The following is a 17,215-nucleotide window of genomic DNA, read 5'->3' as shown; positions in this document are numbered from 1 at the left end:
TGGGCCCCGGTCGTTTATTACATGCAATTACTGGCGCACATTGCGTATAAGTAATGCAAATTGTCTGCGATTGCCGGGCTAGCCACAAATCGACCGACTTTTCATTACTGCCAGCACTTGCATTATAATTTCGCATAATTTCAAAATGCAAAACAACAAACAACCAATATTCAACCAATATTAACGACCCCCCTCTCAGAATGGGCAGCAACAAAATGTTTCTTTTGTAATTAAACAAATGGCGGGAGCCTTGGAGTATCAGAAGAAATAAACCTAATCCAAAGCCTGAATGCTCTTAAGGACAATGAAACTCATTTTCAGTATGTTAATAAGGAATTTTAAAGTTAGACATAAGGAAATATTAGATTTGTGTTTATCTCTATCAGCATTATAGAACACATATTTATTTGATCAATTAATTAGTTTTATTAATGCCTTTCCTGTGGTACCTTAGCATTTCTATAACCAGTTCAATTCCCCGATCTTGGATCTTGTGTTATATTAGTTGCAGGTCATATTCATTGCTTTCCATGCATTTTAAGCATAGTAAGTACATCAAGGCAGCCGAATTATAAGAATCGGGGTTCGAGTCTCCAAGCATTGATCTTGGGATATATTAGTCGCAGGTTATATTGTCACAGTGTTAATCAAAACAACTATGGGAATAGGGGTTCAAGTGTCCGAGCATATATCTTGGGACAGAATTTCATTGCTTTCCACTTATTTTTTTTACAGCTTGTATATAGTATTTATCAACGCAACAGAGCTATGAGAATCGGGGTTCGAGTCCCCGAGTACGGGTCTTGTGATATCTTAGCTGTAGGTTATATGTATAAATTGTATACATTGTTTCTTGACATACTATAGCTTGGTTAAAAATAAATTTCATTAAATTACAACTGGGACTGATATTAGATGTTTTTCATGCAAATGGAATGCCAAATGCAAGAGTGTGTGCATATATATATATGTGTGTATGGGTGTCATATGTGTGTTGGCTAGCTAACAATTTGTATTTCTAAGCCTATGACTGGGCCCATTTGAGCTCAACCTTGCCTGCAATTTATGAGCCCAAAATGAGCGCAAATTTCTGCGCTCTTGTCTGGCCAGCTGAGCGCGTGTGTGTGTGTGCGCGCTTTTGGCGTACAAACATTGGAACGTGTGAATTTGGCTATAATTTCTGATACAGTTTCCAATGCGGGGACAAGTGGAAATACCGTTTTAATAAATATGTTCAGAAGAATTTCATTTTCGGATTGATAAGTTTAAAAAGCATGCAAGTAATATGAAAAAATAAATAGTTAGTATGTATAAAAAGAGATATATATAAATTAAAGAGTTTCTTATAAATATAAACACTTTTGTCATGGTTAGCTCATGTAACAATCATCCTTATAAAATCTTCTTGGTGCATTTATTTTATGCCCGTATAAGATCTTTTGACAACTTATGTTACTTGCCAAAATTCTTATCACAAGAACCTAAATACCTGATGTATTTATTTCCATATTTCTTAACGATTTTTCATATTTTTGGCACACTATTTGCGCAGTTTCAGTTTTATATTGCCTATTTGGCAGGAGAGCAGTCGATGATAAGAGGGCCATAAATTGTAAGAGTGGAAAGAGAATAGCATACTCGCCCCCCTCCCCTCTCGCTCGCATTACCAGCCTCCCGGTTAAGGCAGCAACGTTTTCCCCAGGGTCGCATCCCAATCATGGGCACATAATTATCCATAGCGTGTGTTTATTTACAATAATTAAATCTGTCAAGCTTGAAAATGTATTTCAATTTCAATTTGCCGCTCAGCGCGTAGAACGTTTAGAGAAATACTTGGAAAAAAGATTCAATTACAACAACAACAACGAGTTGTTGGATAGCTGGGGTTCTCTCCGGGCGCGTTGTGATTTGTGATTGGCCGACAGCTGGAACTCGGCTGTAAGTTGGAAGGCAGCTAGAATGCTGTCGCCGTTAATTGGGCAAATTATTTTACTTATTATTAATAAATATGTATTGTGTTTTTGTTGTTTATTAATTGGCATTATTGCCAGCCGCTGTCGGCGACGTCAGCGCCGAGCGCTGAGCGCCGTAAATTGCGTCATTTGTGACGCGTGAAACAATTTACCCGCCGCGAGGATCCTACAAAGAATCTGAGAGTGTGGAGAAAATCAAGTAATACGCACAAGTTTATGCAAAATGAAATGCGACTGAAGCAATTATTAGGTTCCGCAACGAGTACGACTTTATAAGTACAATTTTTGGCTCGATGAGAGTTGTCTATAAATAATTTATATTCATTTTCAAAAGCAGGGAACTAGGCATTAGAAATAACTAAAAGCTAGAACTAGAAATCTAGTCTAGTTTTAACTTTTTGTATATGATAAATTTCAAATAATTACAACTCAAGTTTAAATACTTTTTCTAGAGAATATTGATAATTATATATGCAATAATCTCTAGATTTATTAACCATAAGAAACTAATTCTCGCAAGATTCGATTTTTAGAAATTTCTATTTATTATTATTAATTTCCAAAGCATATATCGACTCTATTCCCAATAATATACTGATTTATGTAATTTCCCTGACCAACTAATTAGGTAATATACAGTTCCCCAGTGTGCGGGATTTTAACATTAAATTGCAACAAGTAAGAAGTTGCGCCCATCTAGAGCTGACCCTCTTCTCCACATGCATGCGGCACCAGCATACATATGTTGTTCCAAGAAATCAAGAAATCATCATCAGCATCGGCATCAGCTTCAGCTTGGAAATAGGCACAAGAGAACAACGCACGGGGCACTTGAATGTGTACAAAAATTAACACATTTAAATGACTTTCATTAAAAGTTGATTAATATGGCCCTGATTGGTTATGAGCTTTGGTTTCTGTTTCTGTTTCTGCTGCTGTTTCGATTCATTTGTGTTTTGTTCGATTTGCTTTCTTTGGCTCATTGGCGTCATTTGCAGGCCTCTTGCCTCAATTATTGTCGCATAAATTGAGCATTTAGTGTTTTTCACTGATTTCGATTTTTATTAATTTACGTATTGAATGGGCAACGATTTTATTCTTATTTTTTGTTATTGTTTGTTCATTTCCAATCAGAGAACTAGCAACATGGCAACATCCAAAATGAAGGCAGCCTCACAATATTTTTCAATGAGACGTAATTTAGACTCATTTAAATAAATATATTTCGTTGATTGGCTTTTGCATTATTATTATTATGACGATGATGTCGATGCTGATGTTGATGTCGATAATGGCCAAGCAATTGCGATAACGGGTTCAATGCAAAGTTATTTAACCTTTTAATAAGACGTCGACGCCGACGACGACGCCGACAATCGTTAGAAAATTACTGCCGAATTATGGCTAATGACTGCGTAGTTGAAAAGTACAGCTGGCGCAGTCAATTCTTACTGCTGAAATAACCCATAGATCGACTGAATAAAATGATAAATTAAAATATTAATAGTAAATATCCATATAAACCAAGTAAGACCAAGAAGTTGGCAATAAAATAATATGTTCCCAAATTATTTTCTCTTTTAAAAACTCTATTATAGTCTAAGAACTCATATAGTCAAGTGACTCAAGAAAATTCTCTCTGTAAAACAGCGTTTTGATAATCCAAGGTGCTCTCCATAATTATTTATATTTCCTAGGAATTAATCCGTCCCACTATATATATATACTTTGAAGAAACTATTTATATTTTTGCATTGAATCTTGCTTCATCGTTCTGGGGTACATTTTCGTCAAAGTTTGCCTTTTCTTCCTGTTTTCTCCATTTTGAAGAATATAAACAGTTTTACTCTATACCCATAATAAGTGAAAGGGTTTAATGTTTTTGTGTATGTAACAGGCAGCAGAAAACTTCTCCGATTTTGATTGCTTTTTTTAATTTTTTGGTCTTCTAAAATGTTCCAAATTTTAAATTTTATAAAGCTTCATTGATATTAAAAGTCTTACACCAATGTTAGCTTAAAAGTCCAAATGTTTACCCATAGATTTTAATATGCTGTAGCTTGTTCGATGTGTATTGATCCATATTTATATGAGGTGCATATTTTTTTTTATCAGATGTTCTTTGACGTTTTCTGCATTTTCAAAGCTAAATTTGAGTGAGAAAATTTTCAATTTTTCGTAAGACAAATTTGAGAGTATGCTAAACTACCATAAGATTTATCTGCTGCTATAACTTGTGAACTTCCATTGGGGTTTTAAATTTGAAAAGTTCTATTTGTTAAATCAATCAAAAAATATCGATATCATCAAAGTGGGGTATATGCTGTTGCATAGTGTTATTATTATGCATTAATTAATAGTATTAACTCAAATTTGAGCAGCCATTAGAAAGTCTTTTTGCCAGCGCCGAGCCCATTGTGGTACAGTTGACTCAGTTTTGGTGGCGTTGCCTAATCGGCCTCATGCATTTATGCATACGTTGGGGCCGTCACGCACTTAATGAGCCTCTGCAGCGACTGTACCTGCGACTGCGGGCGATGGCGACAACAAATTGGCGCATTTAATAATCATTTACAGTGTGTTTTGTAGCCGCTAATTTCTTGCAGGCGTTGTGCGCGCACTTTCAAAATTGTCCTCAGCCATAGAGCGTGGAAGCGCAAGGGAGACAGACAGATGCACGCATGCGTGCAGGCCCCCACGGCGTTGCCATATCGCGCGCTCGCTGGGCGTCACTTGCCATTGGTGTCGATCTTAGTGTTGGTGTTGCCGTTGCCGTACCGATTGCCGTTGCCGTCGCCGTCGCCGTTTGCCATTGCTGTTTGTCGTTTGCCGTTGCCGTTGCCGTTGCTGTCGTCGACGTCGCGTAATTTACATTAATTGGCGCTCGGCGTCGTACATATAAATTTTTTGCGAGCTTAAACTTTAATTTCATGCGTACCATTTGATTTTAGCTGTTTGCTGTTGCTGTAGTTGCCACTATGAGCACAAATTATGTATAGGAAAGTGTGACGACGACGCAACGTCCAAGGCGTACGCTGGCTGCAGACTTTTAGTGAGCAGTGTCTGCGGTGCAAGTTTTGGGGCGTTTTGGTGGGCTCATTTCGGGAATGGTTATGTACATATGTATGTATGTACTGCGCCGCATATTTAGGCATCTAGTTATAGGTCTTTAAAATACAGCTTGCGGCATTCAATTGGTCCGTCTGAGACATTCTCTTAACAAAACTATGTATATGGTTAATCTAGTTTGTGGGCTTGAAAGCGTGTTTTAAGTGGATTTAAATTTTTTTATGATGCCTATTGATAAATAACATTCTTCCATACAGATGTACGAGATTATAAGTTGCTTGAATTCAATCATTTGTTTGATCGGTTTCTTTTTTTGATTTTTCTTAAATATAACGATTGAAAAAAATTATTAAAAAGACATATTTTCTATCTACTTTTTATTACAATAATTAAATGTTGCTATATCTATTTCAATTTTTTAGTTCTATTAATACTCAAACATACACACACAAATTATCTAGTTTAATTACACTTGCAGGCTGTTTTTAGATCTCTTAATTGGTTCGGTATTTAACAATATATTTTTAAGTTTTTAATCTCACACTCTAGCTTGTTCGCCGATATCTCGAGAGATCGCAACTTCAAGCGCGTGCCTCCTTCTCTTGCCTATCGATAGATGTATCTCGATTGTTATCGATTAACATGCGTATTCTTACAACTAACATTGCACTTATTACATACTGCTATACACTAAATATTCTCTGTGTAGTACAGTTTGTGTTCAGCTTCTCGTTTAATTAATTAACACACTTTCACAGCGCATTTCTTTCTGGCGACAATTTTCGTTGACGTCAATTTTATTCGTTGCTTCTGTTGTTGTGCTCATTTCACAATATCATCAGGTCAAATCTCAATTAACAAATATAACGATTTTGCTGTTGCTTTCTCGCTTTCTTCTCGGCACATTCGCCATTTTGTGACTACTGTTGCAATTTTTTCTAGCTTAACAAACAATTAAAAATATTAATAGAAATTTATTTCAATTGAAATCAAAAAATTTCTCTGCATTAGCCGAGTGCTCCAGTTGAGAACAACATATTTGCATGCGAGTTCAAAATATGAACCGTCGCTCATTGCCCGCCATTTCCTCGTAAGCATTTTCATAATTTCCCTTAGCCCAGATGGCTCCTAAGCCATACATACTCGTACTTGCTCCGTGGGGGCCCATTAGCAACAGCAAAAACTCAAAGCTTAATTAAAAGCCAGAGCACAATCGACTTGTAATCAGCTTATATGCCAGTCAATTTATAGTTAGCTTGATTATGACCGGCTAACTCCATAACCAAATGACATCGCTGTGAGTCACGCTTTAAGCCCTGCGGTACGTGTACACCACGTGCTTGACTACGATATACTCCGAGTCCGACTCGAAGCTAGCGTTAATCTAATAGAATAATATATTACATTCTCATATACGTGTGTGCCCGGCTTAACATTAATATCTTAATATCTGCTGTTGTCATTATCAAATAAACATTTTCAGTGTTGGAAAACTCTCCATGCTACTATTAATAGAGCGCCTTAAAGTTGTAGTTCAAAAATACCTTAAGAGAAGAATTTTTTATATTTGAAAATAATTACGAATAATTTCTATCATTTATTGGCAGTTTATTTCACAAAAAAACAAAAAAAAATATTCTTCAATTTTTATTCAACTAAGTGCTGCAACTAGCGACCGTTTTGCAACACTTGTCAAATATGCTTTTTCTAGCATTTTTTAGCTCTCTCGCTTTTTACGAACATGTTCTGGATTTTAATATACCCGTTCTCTGACGCTTCCTGCTTGCAAGGGTATAGAAATGTCGCGTAACCTGCAACCTGCTATAATTATGACGAAGTTAGAGCTACGGGGTTTGGGCTAGTTACCGTTGCAGTGGAGGGCTTGGGGGCGGCCCTAATGGCACACATATGTAGTCATTGTTCTGATGCGGGCAAGCGATGCATTAAGTTGATTTTAATAAGCGCTGCCAGCTGCAAAAAGTAAATAAATAATTATAATAAATAAATAATAAATAATTGTTAGCTGCTAGCGCAACAACAACAATAACAACAACAACAACAACAATTGCCGTTCGTTAGGTACAGTCGCTTACAACTGCACCGATTGCCGTCTCGCTTGCACTTGTGCTAATTACCATGACTAGGGGAAGCTAATTATTATTACTGCACTTACTAATGCAATGAGCCGAGTTACCAAGTGCCCAGTGACTGGCCCCTCTACAGCCCACAATGCCCTACTTAATCGCGGCTTATTAAGCGATTTAAAGACGCCATTTCAATGCAACTTTGTTCACGATCCATTAAACGATGTCCGTCTGCCCGCCCGTCTATCTGTCTGTCTGTCTGTCTGTCTGTCTGTCTGCCTGCCCGTGCATGTGCATTCAGCTCATTATAGGCACAAGTCCGGCGCGTTTAGGTGTCCAGGGAGGGGGGCATACAACTGCCCGTGCTTGCTGTCATACGTGTATGTAAATAATAATTGTATTTGATATATAATCGATAATTATCACTGATCGATTAATTGCACACTACTTTGCCTTTTTTCCTTCTTTGATTGCACATTGCACTTTTTATTACGTTCCTAATGGCTTTTTGGGGGACTGGGCTAATGAGTCAAACGCACTTGTGGCCTTTTAGAGTGGAACACAAAGTAAACTTAAGCTTAAGCTGCATCTCCAAATTTGAGGTTGTGTAATGTGTTTTTCTTTTTGTTTGTGTCTTTGTGGAACATCTAATCAGCATTTATGCGCGCCCCATCTGCTCAGACATCTGCCTCACCAATGCTAGTGAGTTAATCGATTCGAAATTCGATTACCATAACACTTTCAAGCCAGTCGGCCGCGCAGTTTTTGCAATCAACCCAAAAACACTTTACAACCCCATGGACATAGAGAGAGCAACCCTTGACTGGTCTGCCTGGAATGCCTGTTCCTGTTCCTGTCCATGTGTCCATGTGTACCCCGCGGCTAAATTCTAATTATAATCGCGTATCGCCTGTGCCAAAGCTCCAATAAACCTTTGTCAAGCGCCCCTCGCTAAGCTCCGAGTTCCAATGTTTCAGAGCTCTACAGTTGCCCGTTCTTATGGCTGCCATTAACGGCCCACACTGCCCGGCTACCGCGATCCGAACATGCCAGGCGGCATTTGCATTAATTTTGCAATGCTCGAACAAAAAAAGAAAGAAATTTCCATAATGAGCACGTACACAATCACTTACCCCGGACTTGGCCTCAGACCCTCAGATTTGGGCACATGCAACTTGCAAAAGGGTTTCGCATAATTCTTATTGTGCTCGGCGAAAGGGGTTGCAAAAATTTTTATAATTAGTTGGCCGTTGCCCGATGCCCGTTGCCCGTTGCCCGGCACCAAATGCAATCCAGGCCCAGCAGCAGGTTTTACGTATATTTTCCGACTCTTTTTCTACGTTTTTTTGCCAAATATTTAGACGTTGATTATTGCGCCCTAACCCGAAGCCCGTGCTAAAAACGCGACTCTGGGCAAACGATTTTGGTGCGTGCTCAATTGGGGAGTTTTCTGGCCGGAGCTTGTCGAGAACCCCGCCCACAAGCCCACAAGCCCACATGCCATTTCTTTTGTTTTTCGCTAATTTAGCAAAATTATGTTTTGTGCTCTCATGTCGTGTGCGTTTCGTGTTGCAGTCGTTCATTTCAAAACCCTCCCCCCCAATATTGTTATACAACTGCAACACGAATGGGACATGCAATTTTCGACCTATGGCTATGCCTTCTCACATACCCTTGTGCAGCGAGAGTATGAATATTTTCTTAGATGATCTGAGATACATACTCGTCGTGAGAACTGACTTTAGCCATTTTCATAGCAGAACTCTCAGTATTGTAGAAGAAATGTAGTACTATCTATATGTTTCACACTGATCAAATAATCTTTTGTGATGGAAAAGCTAAAAACGTTTAGATTGAGGTGTGAACATTTGAAGAAACATTCATTCACACCCTTAGAAATAAGTTAAGTGGGGACAAATGTATATAAGGGCAAAAGTGAAAGTCACATCAGCATCAAACTTTATTTTAAACGTAATATTTATTTACCTACGGTCTGGAAATGGGCTCTAAATTGATGTCTTTATTTGAAGAAAAGTTACTCTCGCACAAAGCCGAATAATATTTTTATTTAATTAATATATATATTTTTTATAATTTTTATAACTGAACTAGCTGGTCAGCTTACATTATACATAATTTAACTTTGTATATGAAATTGGCATGTGTCAAATGTTATGTTATTATATTTTAGATATTTAAATGCTTTTCCAAAGGGTATTAAATCGTCCAAATGTCAAATAGGAGCCCTTTATTCTTTTCATTTTTTCTCATTATTTCCCTTCTAAATGAATTAAAATTGCCAAATGTGGGCGGGCTTGGCAAGGGAGAGGCTTGCTTTTTAATGCAAATACAAAATGCGAATAACTCATTACGAGCCGCATTAAGGACAGCGTGTATGGATGGGTGTGTATGTGTGTGTGTGAATGTGAGTGTTTGGGTGTGTGTGTGTGTGCAGGATACACGCTATGAGAGGGCTGCTTTTGAGCCTCATCCTGTTCGGGTCTGGTCTGACTTAACTTGGCCAGCTCTGGCCTGGCATGACTTTGACTTCCTCTCTGCTGAGCTCTCTCTCCCCCCCTCTCTCTCTCTCTCTCTCTCTCTCTCTCTCTCTCTCTCTCTCTCTCTGGGGGCGTATGACTGCTCGGCTTGCACATGTTTATTGTTGTTATTGTTGTATTGAGTACGCCTCCGGTATTGTTGCTGCTGCTTTTGCTGTTTGTTGTTGTGATTGTTGTGTTATTGGCAGCGCCTAGTGCGTGCTCAGTTCGAATCACGCAAATTTCATTATTATTATTTTTAATGATTTGAGTGGAAAAAGTCGACAGCAAAAAAAAAAAAAATAATAAAAAACGAATATATAACAAAATACAACAACAAACAAAGCAAAACAAGAAAACACCCAGTTAAATAGTCCACTGACCGGATTGCAATGCATTTTGTTTGCATTAAGTGAGGGTCGACTCGCGGGGCCCAGCGGATCACGTATGAAATGTAATGTAATGGCCCGTGCCATGCGTTTGATAATGCTCTCTCTCTTTCTCTCTCCATTTGTCCTAAGGTTATTTAGACTGAGTTGATAGGAAACGAGTTTTTACCGGCTTATATAAAATAATTTCTATTCCCAACACAGAAAACTGTTTGCTAAAACCAGATATATATTGAATGAATAGCTTAAAAATGGTTTAAATTATCAATTACATTGATTTAAGACTGTTTTAAGAAACAATATCAATCAAACGGAAATGTAGGGGTAGGGTATAATAGTTGTATGGAAGTGTATATAGAAGGCAACAGCTTGTCATAAGTTGTTTCATATCAGCCCCTTCTAACATAGTATCGATAAATATAGATTTTAACTTAGAGTTAGAAGAGCTGGAGACTCAACATTTTAGATGTAGGTTCTTGTATCTAAACAGTTCCTGCGTATTCAATAATGGAGTCTTCTAAGCTTAACTTACTAAAATATTTAAACAAAATAATTTGGATTTACTTTAAAGATTTAAAATTGTTAACTTTACATTTATAATTAAAACATTTTCCTACTTTTTTATACCCTTGCAGAGGGTATTATAATTTTGTCGTGAAATGTGTAACGCATAGAAGGAGACATCTCCGACCCCATAAAGTATATATATTCTTGATCAGTATCAACAGCTGAGTTGATATAGCCATGTCCGTCTGTCCGTCTGTCTGTTTCTATGCGAACTAGTCTTTCAGTTTTAAAGCTATCTTTATGAAACTTTGCAGAATTCCCTCTTTCTGTTGCACGCAGCTCATATGTCAAAACCAGCTGGATCGGACCACTATATCATATAGCTGCCATAGGAACGATCGGTCGAAAAGTAGGTTCTTGTATGAAAACATTTTTGTTTATAAATTTATCTTGACTCAACTCGGTATTTATTAGTTTTACTACGCTCCACATATATATGCAAAATCCTATTAAGATTGGACCACTATATCATAAAGCTGCCATAGGAAAGATCGGTCGAAAATTAAGTTTTTGTATGGAAAATTGTTGTGTGTTTCAAGATATCTTAACCATACTCGGCATTAACTATTTTCCCTGTGCTTCTTAGATACGGGCAAAGCACTATGAGCATTTAGAAAAGGTTGGGTCTGCAAGGGTATTAAATCTTCGGCGTGCCGAAGATAGCACTTCTTTCTCGTTTTTATATGTATTATGTTTCTCCTATTTGATCTACTTATATCGCATAGCTTTCAGCCAACGCACACTTGAGTCTTTGTAATCCGTTTAGCAGTGCACCCTCCAAACTTTATGGCGCTGACTCAATTTGGAAAACTACAAGCTCTGCTCGTGCTTTCATTACCATCGCCCCTCCCCCCCCCCCCCACCCTTTCATACCGTCATTCCCCCATACCATCACGCCCTCATACCATTCTATCTACTTTACATAATGTTCCACCTTAACGGTTGTATTTCATGTGTAATCGTGTGTAATTTTTAAGAAAATTGCACGTTTACTCACACACACACGCATGCAGACGTACAGACACACACACACACCCGTACACGCACACACACACTCGTGCCAGTGCATGAACATCCCCGACAACAACAACCCTAAAACAATGCAATGGCCAACAACAACTCAGCCAAAAAACTTTTTAGCTCACGTGTGTGTTCGGGTGTGTGTGTGTGTGTGTGTTATTGTCTGTGTGTGTGCGTAAGTAAATGTTGCATAAATAATGTTAACTGAATGACTTAATGTTGTGCTGGCCACCCTGTGGCATGGGGCGCATTATTGATTATTTTTCAGGCCGACACTCGGAAAGTTTGGCTGCCAAAAAGTTGCACCGAGGCCGCATCGCCCCGCCCCGCCCCCTTCCCTCCCCAAGGCCAGATACGCAGGCTTAAAGAAGTCGCCATTCGCTTGGCATTTAATGTGCATTCTGTGCTAATTACAAATCAAAAGGCAATTTAATAGCCTGCGGCATAAATTGGAGTTTGGCTCAAGCCGGACGCAGTTTTCCAATCAGAAATTGCTTTGTGCCACATTTGAAGCGATACCTCCGAATGGATGGCAGAATGTGCTACAATTTAGTTTGACTATTAATTACAACAAGTGGCAGCAGCAGCCGTGGCAGCAACATGTTCAGCATGTTGCAGCTATGCAAAATTATTGATGATTTTATTAATTTGAATATTGGCGAGCAACTAACGCTCCGGACCGCTCTCGAATGCTCTGGCCTGACAAAACGCTGGCCAAGACATTGGCCGGTCGAGTGTGTCTCAAATGATAAATTTTTAGCAATAGAAAGTTGCATGGAGATTGCAATTTATAGCTAGATTTTACAGCAGCAACATGTTGCAAGCGCGTTGCGGCAACAAAATGAGTATAATTAGACCGGTTTGTAATGCGTTATATGCGATAGGCCGGCGCATGTTGCAGATGTTGCATGTTGCTGCTGGTTACAAAAAAAAAAAACAACAAACACACACCAGCACTTGATTTGAATTATAGCTGCCCGGCCATAGCGATAATTAATCGTGCTATTTAGTGTGCTACATGAAATTCTACCAGTTTGTCGGTTATTGATTAGATTTGCTGCTGCTGCTGCTGCTGCTGCAGGAAGCGCTGTTGCATGCTGCATGAGCTGCTTGCTGCATGTTGCTGCTCGCCTGTGCAATTTAGACAGAGTTTTAATATGCGCAAATTGTACTTAATTTGGCTGGCATATTTTGTCGCTGCAATTTGCCGTATTTACGGCAAACTTTCACAACATGTTGCCAAGGTGCAGCAGCAACAATTGCTCATTAAGCCTCAGCTCAGACATCCACAGAGCCTATGAAATTATATTCTTAGCATGTCTCCTAAGTAGTTACCATACCTTTTCTCTCTCTGTAGAAATTATTTTGGTGTTGTTTCTGCTGCTGTGCATTCGTGTGCTGCTTTGTTTTGCATTGTTTGCTGCTTATGCATATGCCACATGCCTCGAACCGGGTGGGTGGCTCTTAGCCCAGACCAGCAGTTGCCTACGACCATGGCCCAGACATTTGCATGCAATGTACAAAATTAATTATTACTCCTTCTCTGGCCGATGCGAGTGCCCTGTGCTTCGGCTCCTGGTGCTGTCCACTTCCTGTCCAAAATCTACAATACAACGTCTGCTGCCCTGACTCGGGCATTACATGTCCTGCACACAACTTGCAAGGCATCGTCCTCGTCGCCTGCCTACCTCCCCTAGCTTGTGGCTCATTATGACCAACGACGTCGGCGACGTGGCCGGAAAAGTGCGTTCGTTGACTGCTGCCGGCTGCCCAACGTCGTCTGTGACTCGGACTCCCGACTCTGACACCAGCTCCAACTCGGACTCCTTCTCTGAGTGCAGTTTCTGTTGCTGTTGTTGTTGTTGTTGTTGTTGTTGTTGTTGCTGGCGTTGGTCATGGCGGCTTTGCATTATTACAACTGCAGACAGTTGTAGGCGAGTTGCCTGCATAGTTGCCGACAACAACAACAACAAAAACAACAACAACAACAACAAACAACAGAGACTCAAACACACACACACACAATCGGACTCAGTGGCACACACATGCACATCCATTTGCATTATGCATTAAAATCAACGCCCGTTTTGTGTACCGAAGCCGAAGACAGGAACAACACATCCAGAATCGTAGCTCGACTTTCGCATTTAGTGTTCGATTTTCGACCAGGCGTCTCTGTGCGAGTAACACGCATTTTGTGGGTGTGTGCGTGCGGCTGAGTTGGACAAAAATGTCAAGGTATGGGAGCAAAAGATTTGGGCACACTTTGCTGGTTGCATTCATTTAGGCGCCTTAACTTGGCTCAGTCAATTTGCAGCTTATCCCTTGAAGCATAAAAGGCTTAAACTAGAGATCAATTTATTGCAGAAATCTTCTTAATATCTTGTCAAATGATGCAAGTATGAGGGAAAGTAGCTTTTAACATTATCTAAAGATAACCTTTTACAGATTTTAAGGTATTTTATTTTATTAGTTCACTAAGTTTTTATTTTTCGATATTATTTTTAAGTATTTTATTGACTAATTTAATATTATATTAAATTATATTAAATTTCTGATGAATTATTTTCATATTCATAATCTTATTTAGTAACTAATACAATTCATTTACGGGTTGTTTTCATTGATGCAGATATTATTTGTTATAATTATCTTTTATTTTAATTATTATAGATATTAGTATTTTTATTTTGATCAATTAAGTTTTGTCTCAAAACATCTAGACAGAATTTCTCATAAGATTTCCTCATAGCCTAATGTCTTAAGCACATCCCTCCATGATTTATGAAAAAAGTTTCGCACATACTCTGATCTCTTATATACACAAAAGACTTTCGCATTTATATACCTCGAGACATATGTACATATGTATAACAAAAACTTTCTTGCCAGACGTGACTCATTCCCTCTTCAGAGTCTGGGCCCCGTCCCGCCAGGCATATAAATTATAATGCGGAGTAGGTGTAAAATTTTCGATTACGACAGGCGGCGGGCAGCCCTAACCACCCGCTGGAAGCCACACTGCGCTGCTGTAGCTACTTTGCGAATTCCCCTCTTCTTCGGCAGAGTCATTGTCCAGTGCAGGACGTCGTGGCTTGCAAGGACATGCACAGGACTCGGTCTCGAGGCAACGTTTTGCATTTGCAAAATTATGCGGCATGTGTGCGACGCTTCCCACACCACAGGCCCCCCTCCCCCTTTCCCGCTTACCCCCTGCCGCTGACGCTGCTTTTGGCTTTTGTTATTTTGTTTGTTGCTTTTGCTGTGTTGCTGTGGTCAACCGGATGGCAACAGGGATAATTAATGAAATTAATGCGCTTGGGCATGAGTTTTAAGTGCACGAAATATATTCGATAAATGTAAATTCTAAATTATGAGCCGTAGCAGGCAAAAGGCACAGGTACAGTCACCACTTAGCCAAATGCCAGTCGATAGGGTTGTTTGCATAACCGGCTGCATTTTAATGGCAATTAACTTCCGTATTGCTGCATACCTTAGACACATTTGCATACCTAGTACGAAATATCACAAATTTTATACCCTCGAGGTGCCGAAAATGAGATACACTTGCGAAATATAGTTGACATGAACTGCAGAATAAATGAAGATATCTCATTTTATTTGTTCTTATATGTTCATGATATCTTAAACAAACTCAGCAATTATAAGTTTCAGTAGTCTCCCTATGTATCTAAAAATCTTTTCGATATAAAATGACATAGCTAATTCAGGTCAGAAGTAAAGGTTTTGTGCCGGCAGGGATATATTTAATCTTCTGCTGGCTGAAGAAAGCTCTTTTTATTGTTCCCAGATATTTCAAATATTACAAGAAATCTAAGATTTAAAGATAGTTTAAAGTTTGGCGAGGGTTCAGGCAGCCGTTTATAAGTATTAGCAGGATATAGCAACAGGTTATATTCATATTTAAGGTAGAGATTTTATGTAGAACTATTAATCTTATTATACAAATACTTTAAGACTGCAAATTCCAATTTATTTCACGCAATAGCATATTGATTTTATCAATTAGTTTTTACTTATTAGTCGAGATGTTTACAAATTACAAGAAGATAATTTAGTCTTATCAAACCTATAAGTTAATAAGAGAAAAAAGCTCAAAAAAAAGAATATGCCGAATAATTGCAGACAAAGCCTAGGGGAGCCCTAGGCCCCTGTTGCACAGCGTTACATTTTGGCATATTTACGTAAAAGAACTCATGCAAGCCATTCATTTACTGTTTACACCCGCACGATGACAACCTGTTAAGATGATCCTTTGAAGCTGAACTGTTTGATTAAAGGCAACTCTTGACTTCTTTGCTCACTTTTCTTGCAGACGGCGCACACAATGCGAGCGGGTCAGTGACATGGCCGAGGGCTGCGAGGACTCTGCCGGCGCCGCTGAATCCACCACGTCACAGTATAAGCTCGACAACATGCTGGGTACGGTGCTGCCCTGCGAGGCGGCTATTGTAGCGACGCCCGGCAGCAGCAGCAGCAGCAACAACAACAATAACAACAATAGCAGCAGCAGCAACAGCAACAACAACGGCAGCAGCAACAACACTGCCAGCAACATTGTGAAGCGAGAGTTTTGCGATGGCAGCATCATGCCAGGTGCTAGTGTCAACAACAACAACAGCGCCGTCAGCAACAATAATAATAACAACAACAACAACAATAATAATACCAAAATGCAAGCATTGATATGCAGCAGCAGCAGCGGCAGCAACAACAACAATAACAATAACAGTAGCAGCAATAACAACAACAGCAATGCCAACAGCAGCAGCAGCTCATCATCATCCTCCTCCTCATGCTCATCCAGCTCGTCCAGCTCGTCGGCCAGCACCTTGACCAGCTGCACCACCGCGGCCGTAGTGCCCTCCAATTGCTCCACAAATGCCAACAAGTCGCCCGGTTCGCCCTACTCCCAAAGCGGCACGATCGGCATCGGCATCGGCGTCGCGCTCGCCAGCCCAATGCGCGAGGCCAGCCCGCTGCCCAGCCGCTGCTCACCAGCGGCCGCTGCGGCGCAGTCACCATGTGGCGGGGCCACGCCCGCTTCGCCGCCATCTGTCTCCTCCAACAGCTCGTCGCATGTGCTGGCGCTCAACATCAAAACCGAGTCGGTGAGTCGCTAAACGCAAACATTTCCAATTCGAATTATCTAATCAGAGCAACTGCGTGAGTCGTGCTTAAGGGGGTTAAATGAAGCGCAATTATTTCGATCAGATGGGCGGATAAAAACGATCAAGAGCATAGTTGTAAAGATACTAAAACAAAATATGGAAGAATATTAAACTTGGGATTTTATAACCAAATTTGATTCTTGCATTATTTATAAAAGTTAATCCCTTTTTGAAATCTTATGCATAGTATGTTACCATTTATGTACCTTTAACGATATAACCATAAATCAATCCATCATTTATCATCCAATCCTTTGATGAAATTCGTTTGCCTTTGCGATTAGGGATAGAAAAAAAAGAATTTATTGAAAGTAGACGAAAATGTATTGTAAAATTATGAATCACGCAGAAAACTATATTTAACTCCTCTAAAATCTATTCTAA

General features: G+C 39.4%; 1 protein-coding gene across 5 annotated transcripts in view; it reads left to right on the top strand.

Moving 5' to 3' along the window:
- pdm3 (pou domain motif 3) overlaps window positions 1–17,215 on the top strand; it is a 93,746-nt gene that overhangs the window by 12,780 nt on the left and 63,751 nt on the right. For 4 of the 5 annotated variants that reach the window (XM_064695875.1, XM_064695874.1, XM_064695873.1 and 1 more), the window contains exon 2: window positions 15,976–16,771. In XM_064695875.1, coding sequence (XP_064551945.1) covers window positions 16,007–16,771 — 765 coding nt within the window. In that variant the 5' untranslated portion in view covers window positions 15,976–16,006. Of the gene's footprint in view, window positions 1–15,975; window positions 16,772–17,215 lie in introns of those variants that run through there. The other variant, XM_064695876.1, reaches the window with a different exon arrangement.

Source organism: Drosophila montana, unplaced genomic scaffold (genome assembly GCF_035044405.1).
Source record: "Drosophila montana isolate Dmon_TW-CO22-7 unplaced genomic scaffold, ASM3504440v1 contig_3833_1, whole genome shotgun sequence".
NCBI classification, from domain to species: Eukaryota; Metazoa; Arthropoda; class Insecta; order Diptera; family Drosophilidae; genus Drosophila; species Drosophila montana.
The sequence above is the reverse complement of the archived record's forward strand: the minus strand, read 5'-3'. Positions and strand labels throughout refer to the sequence as shown.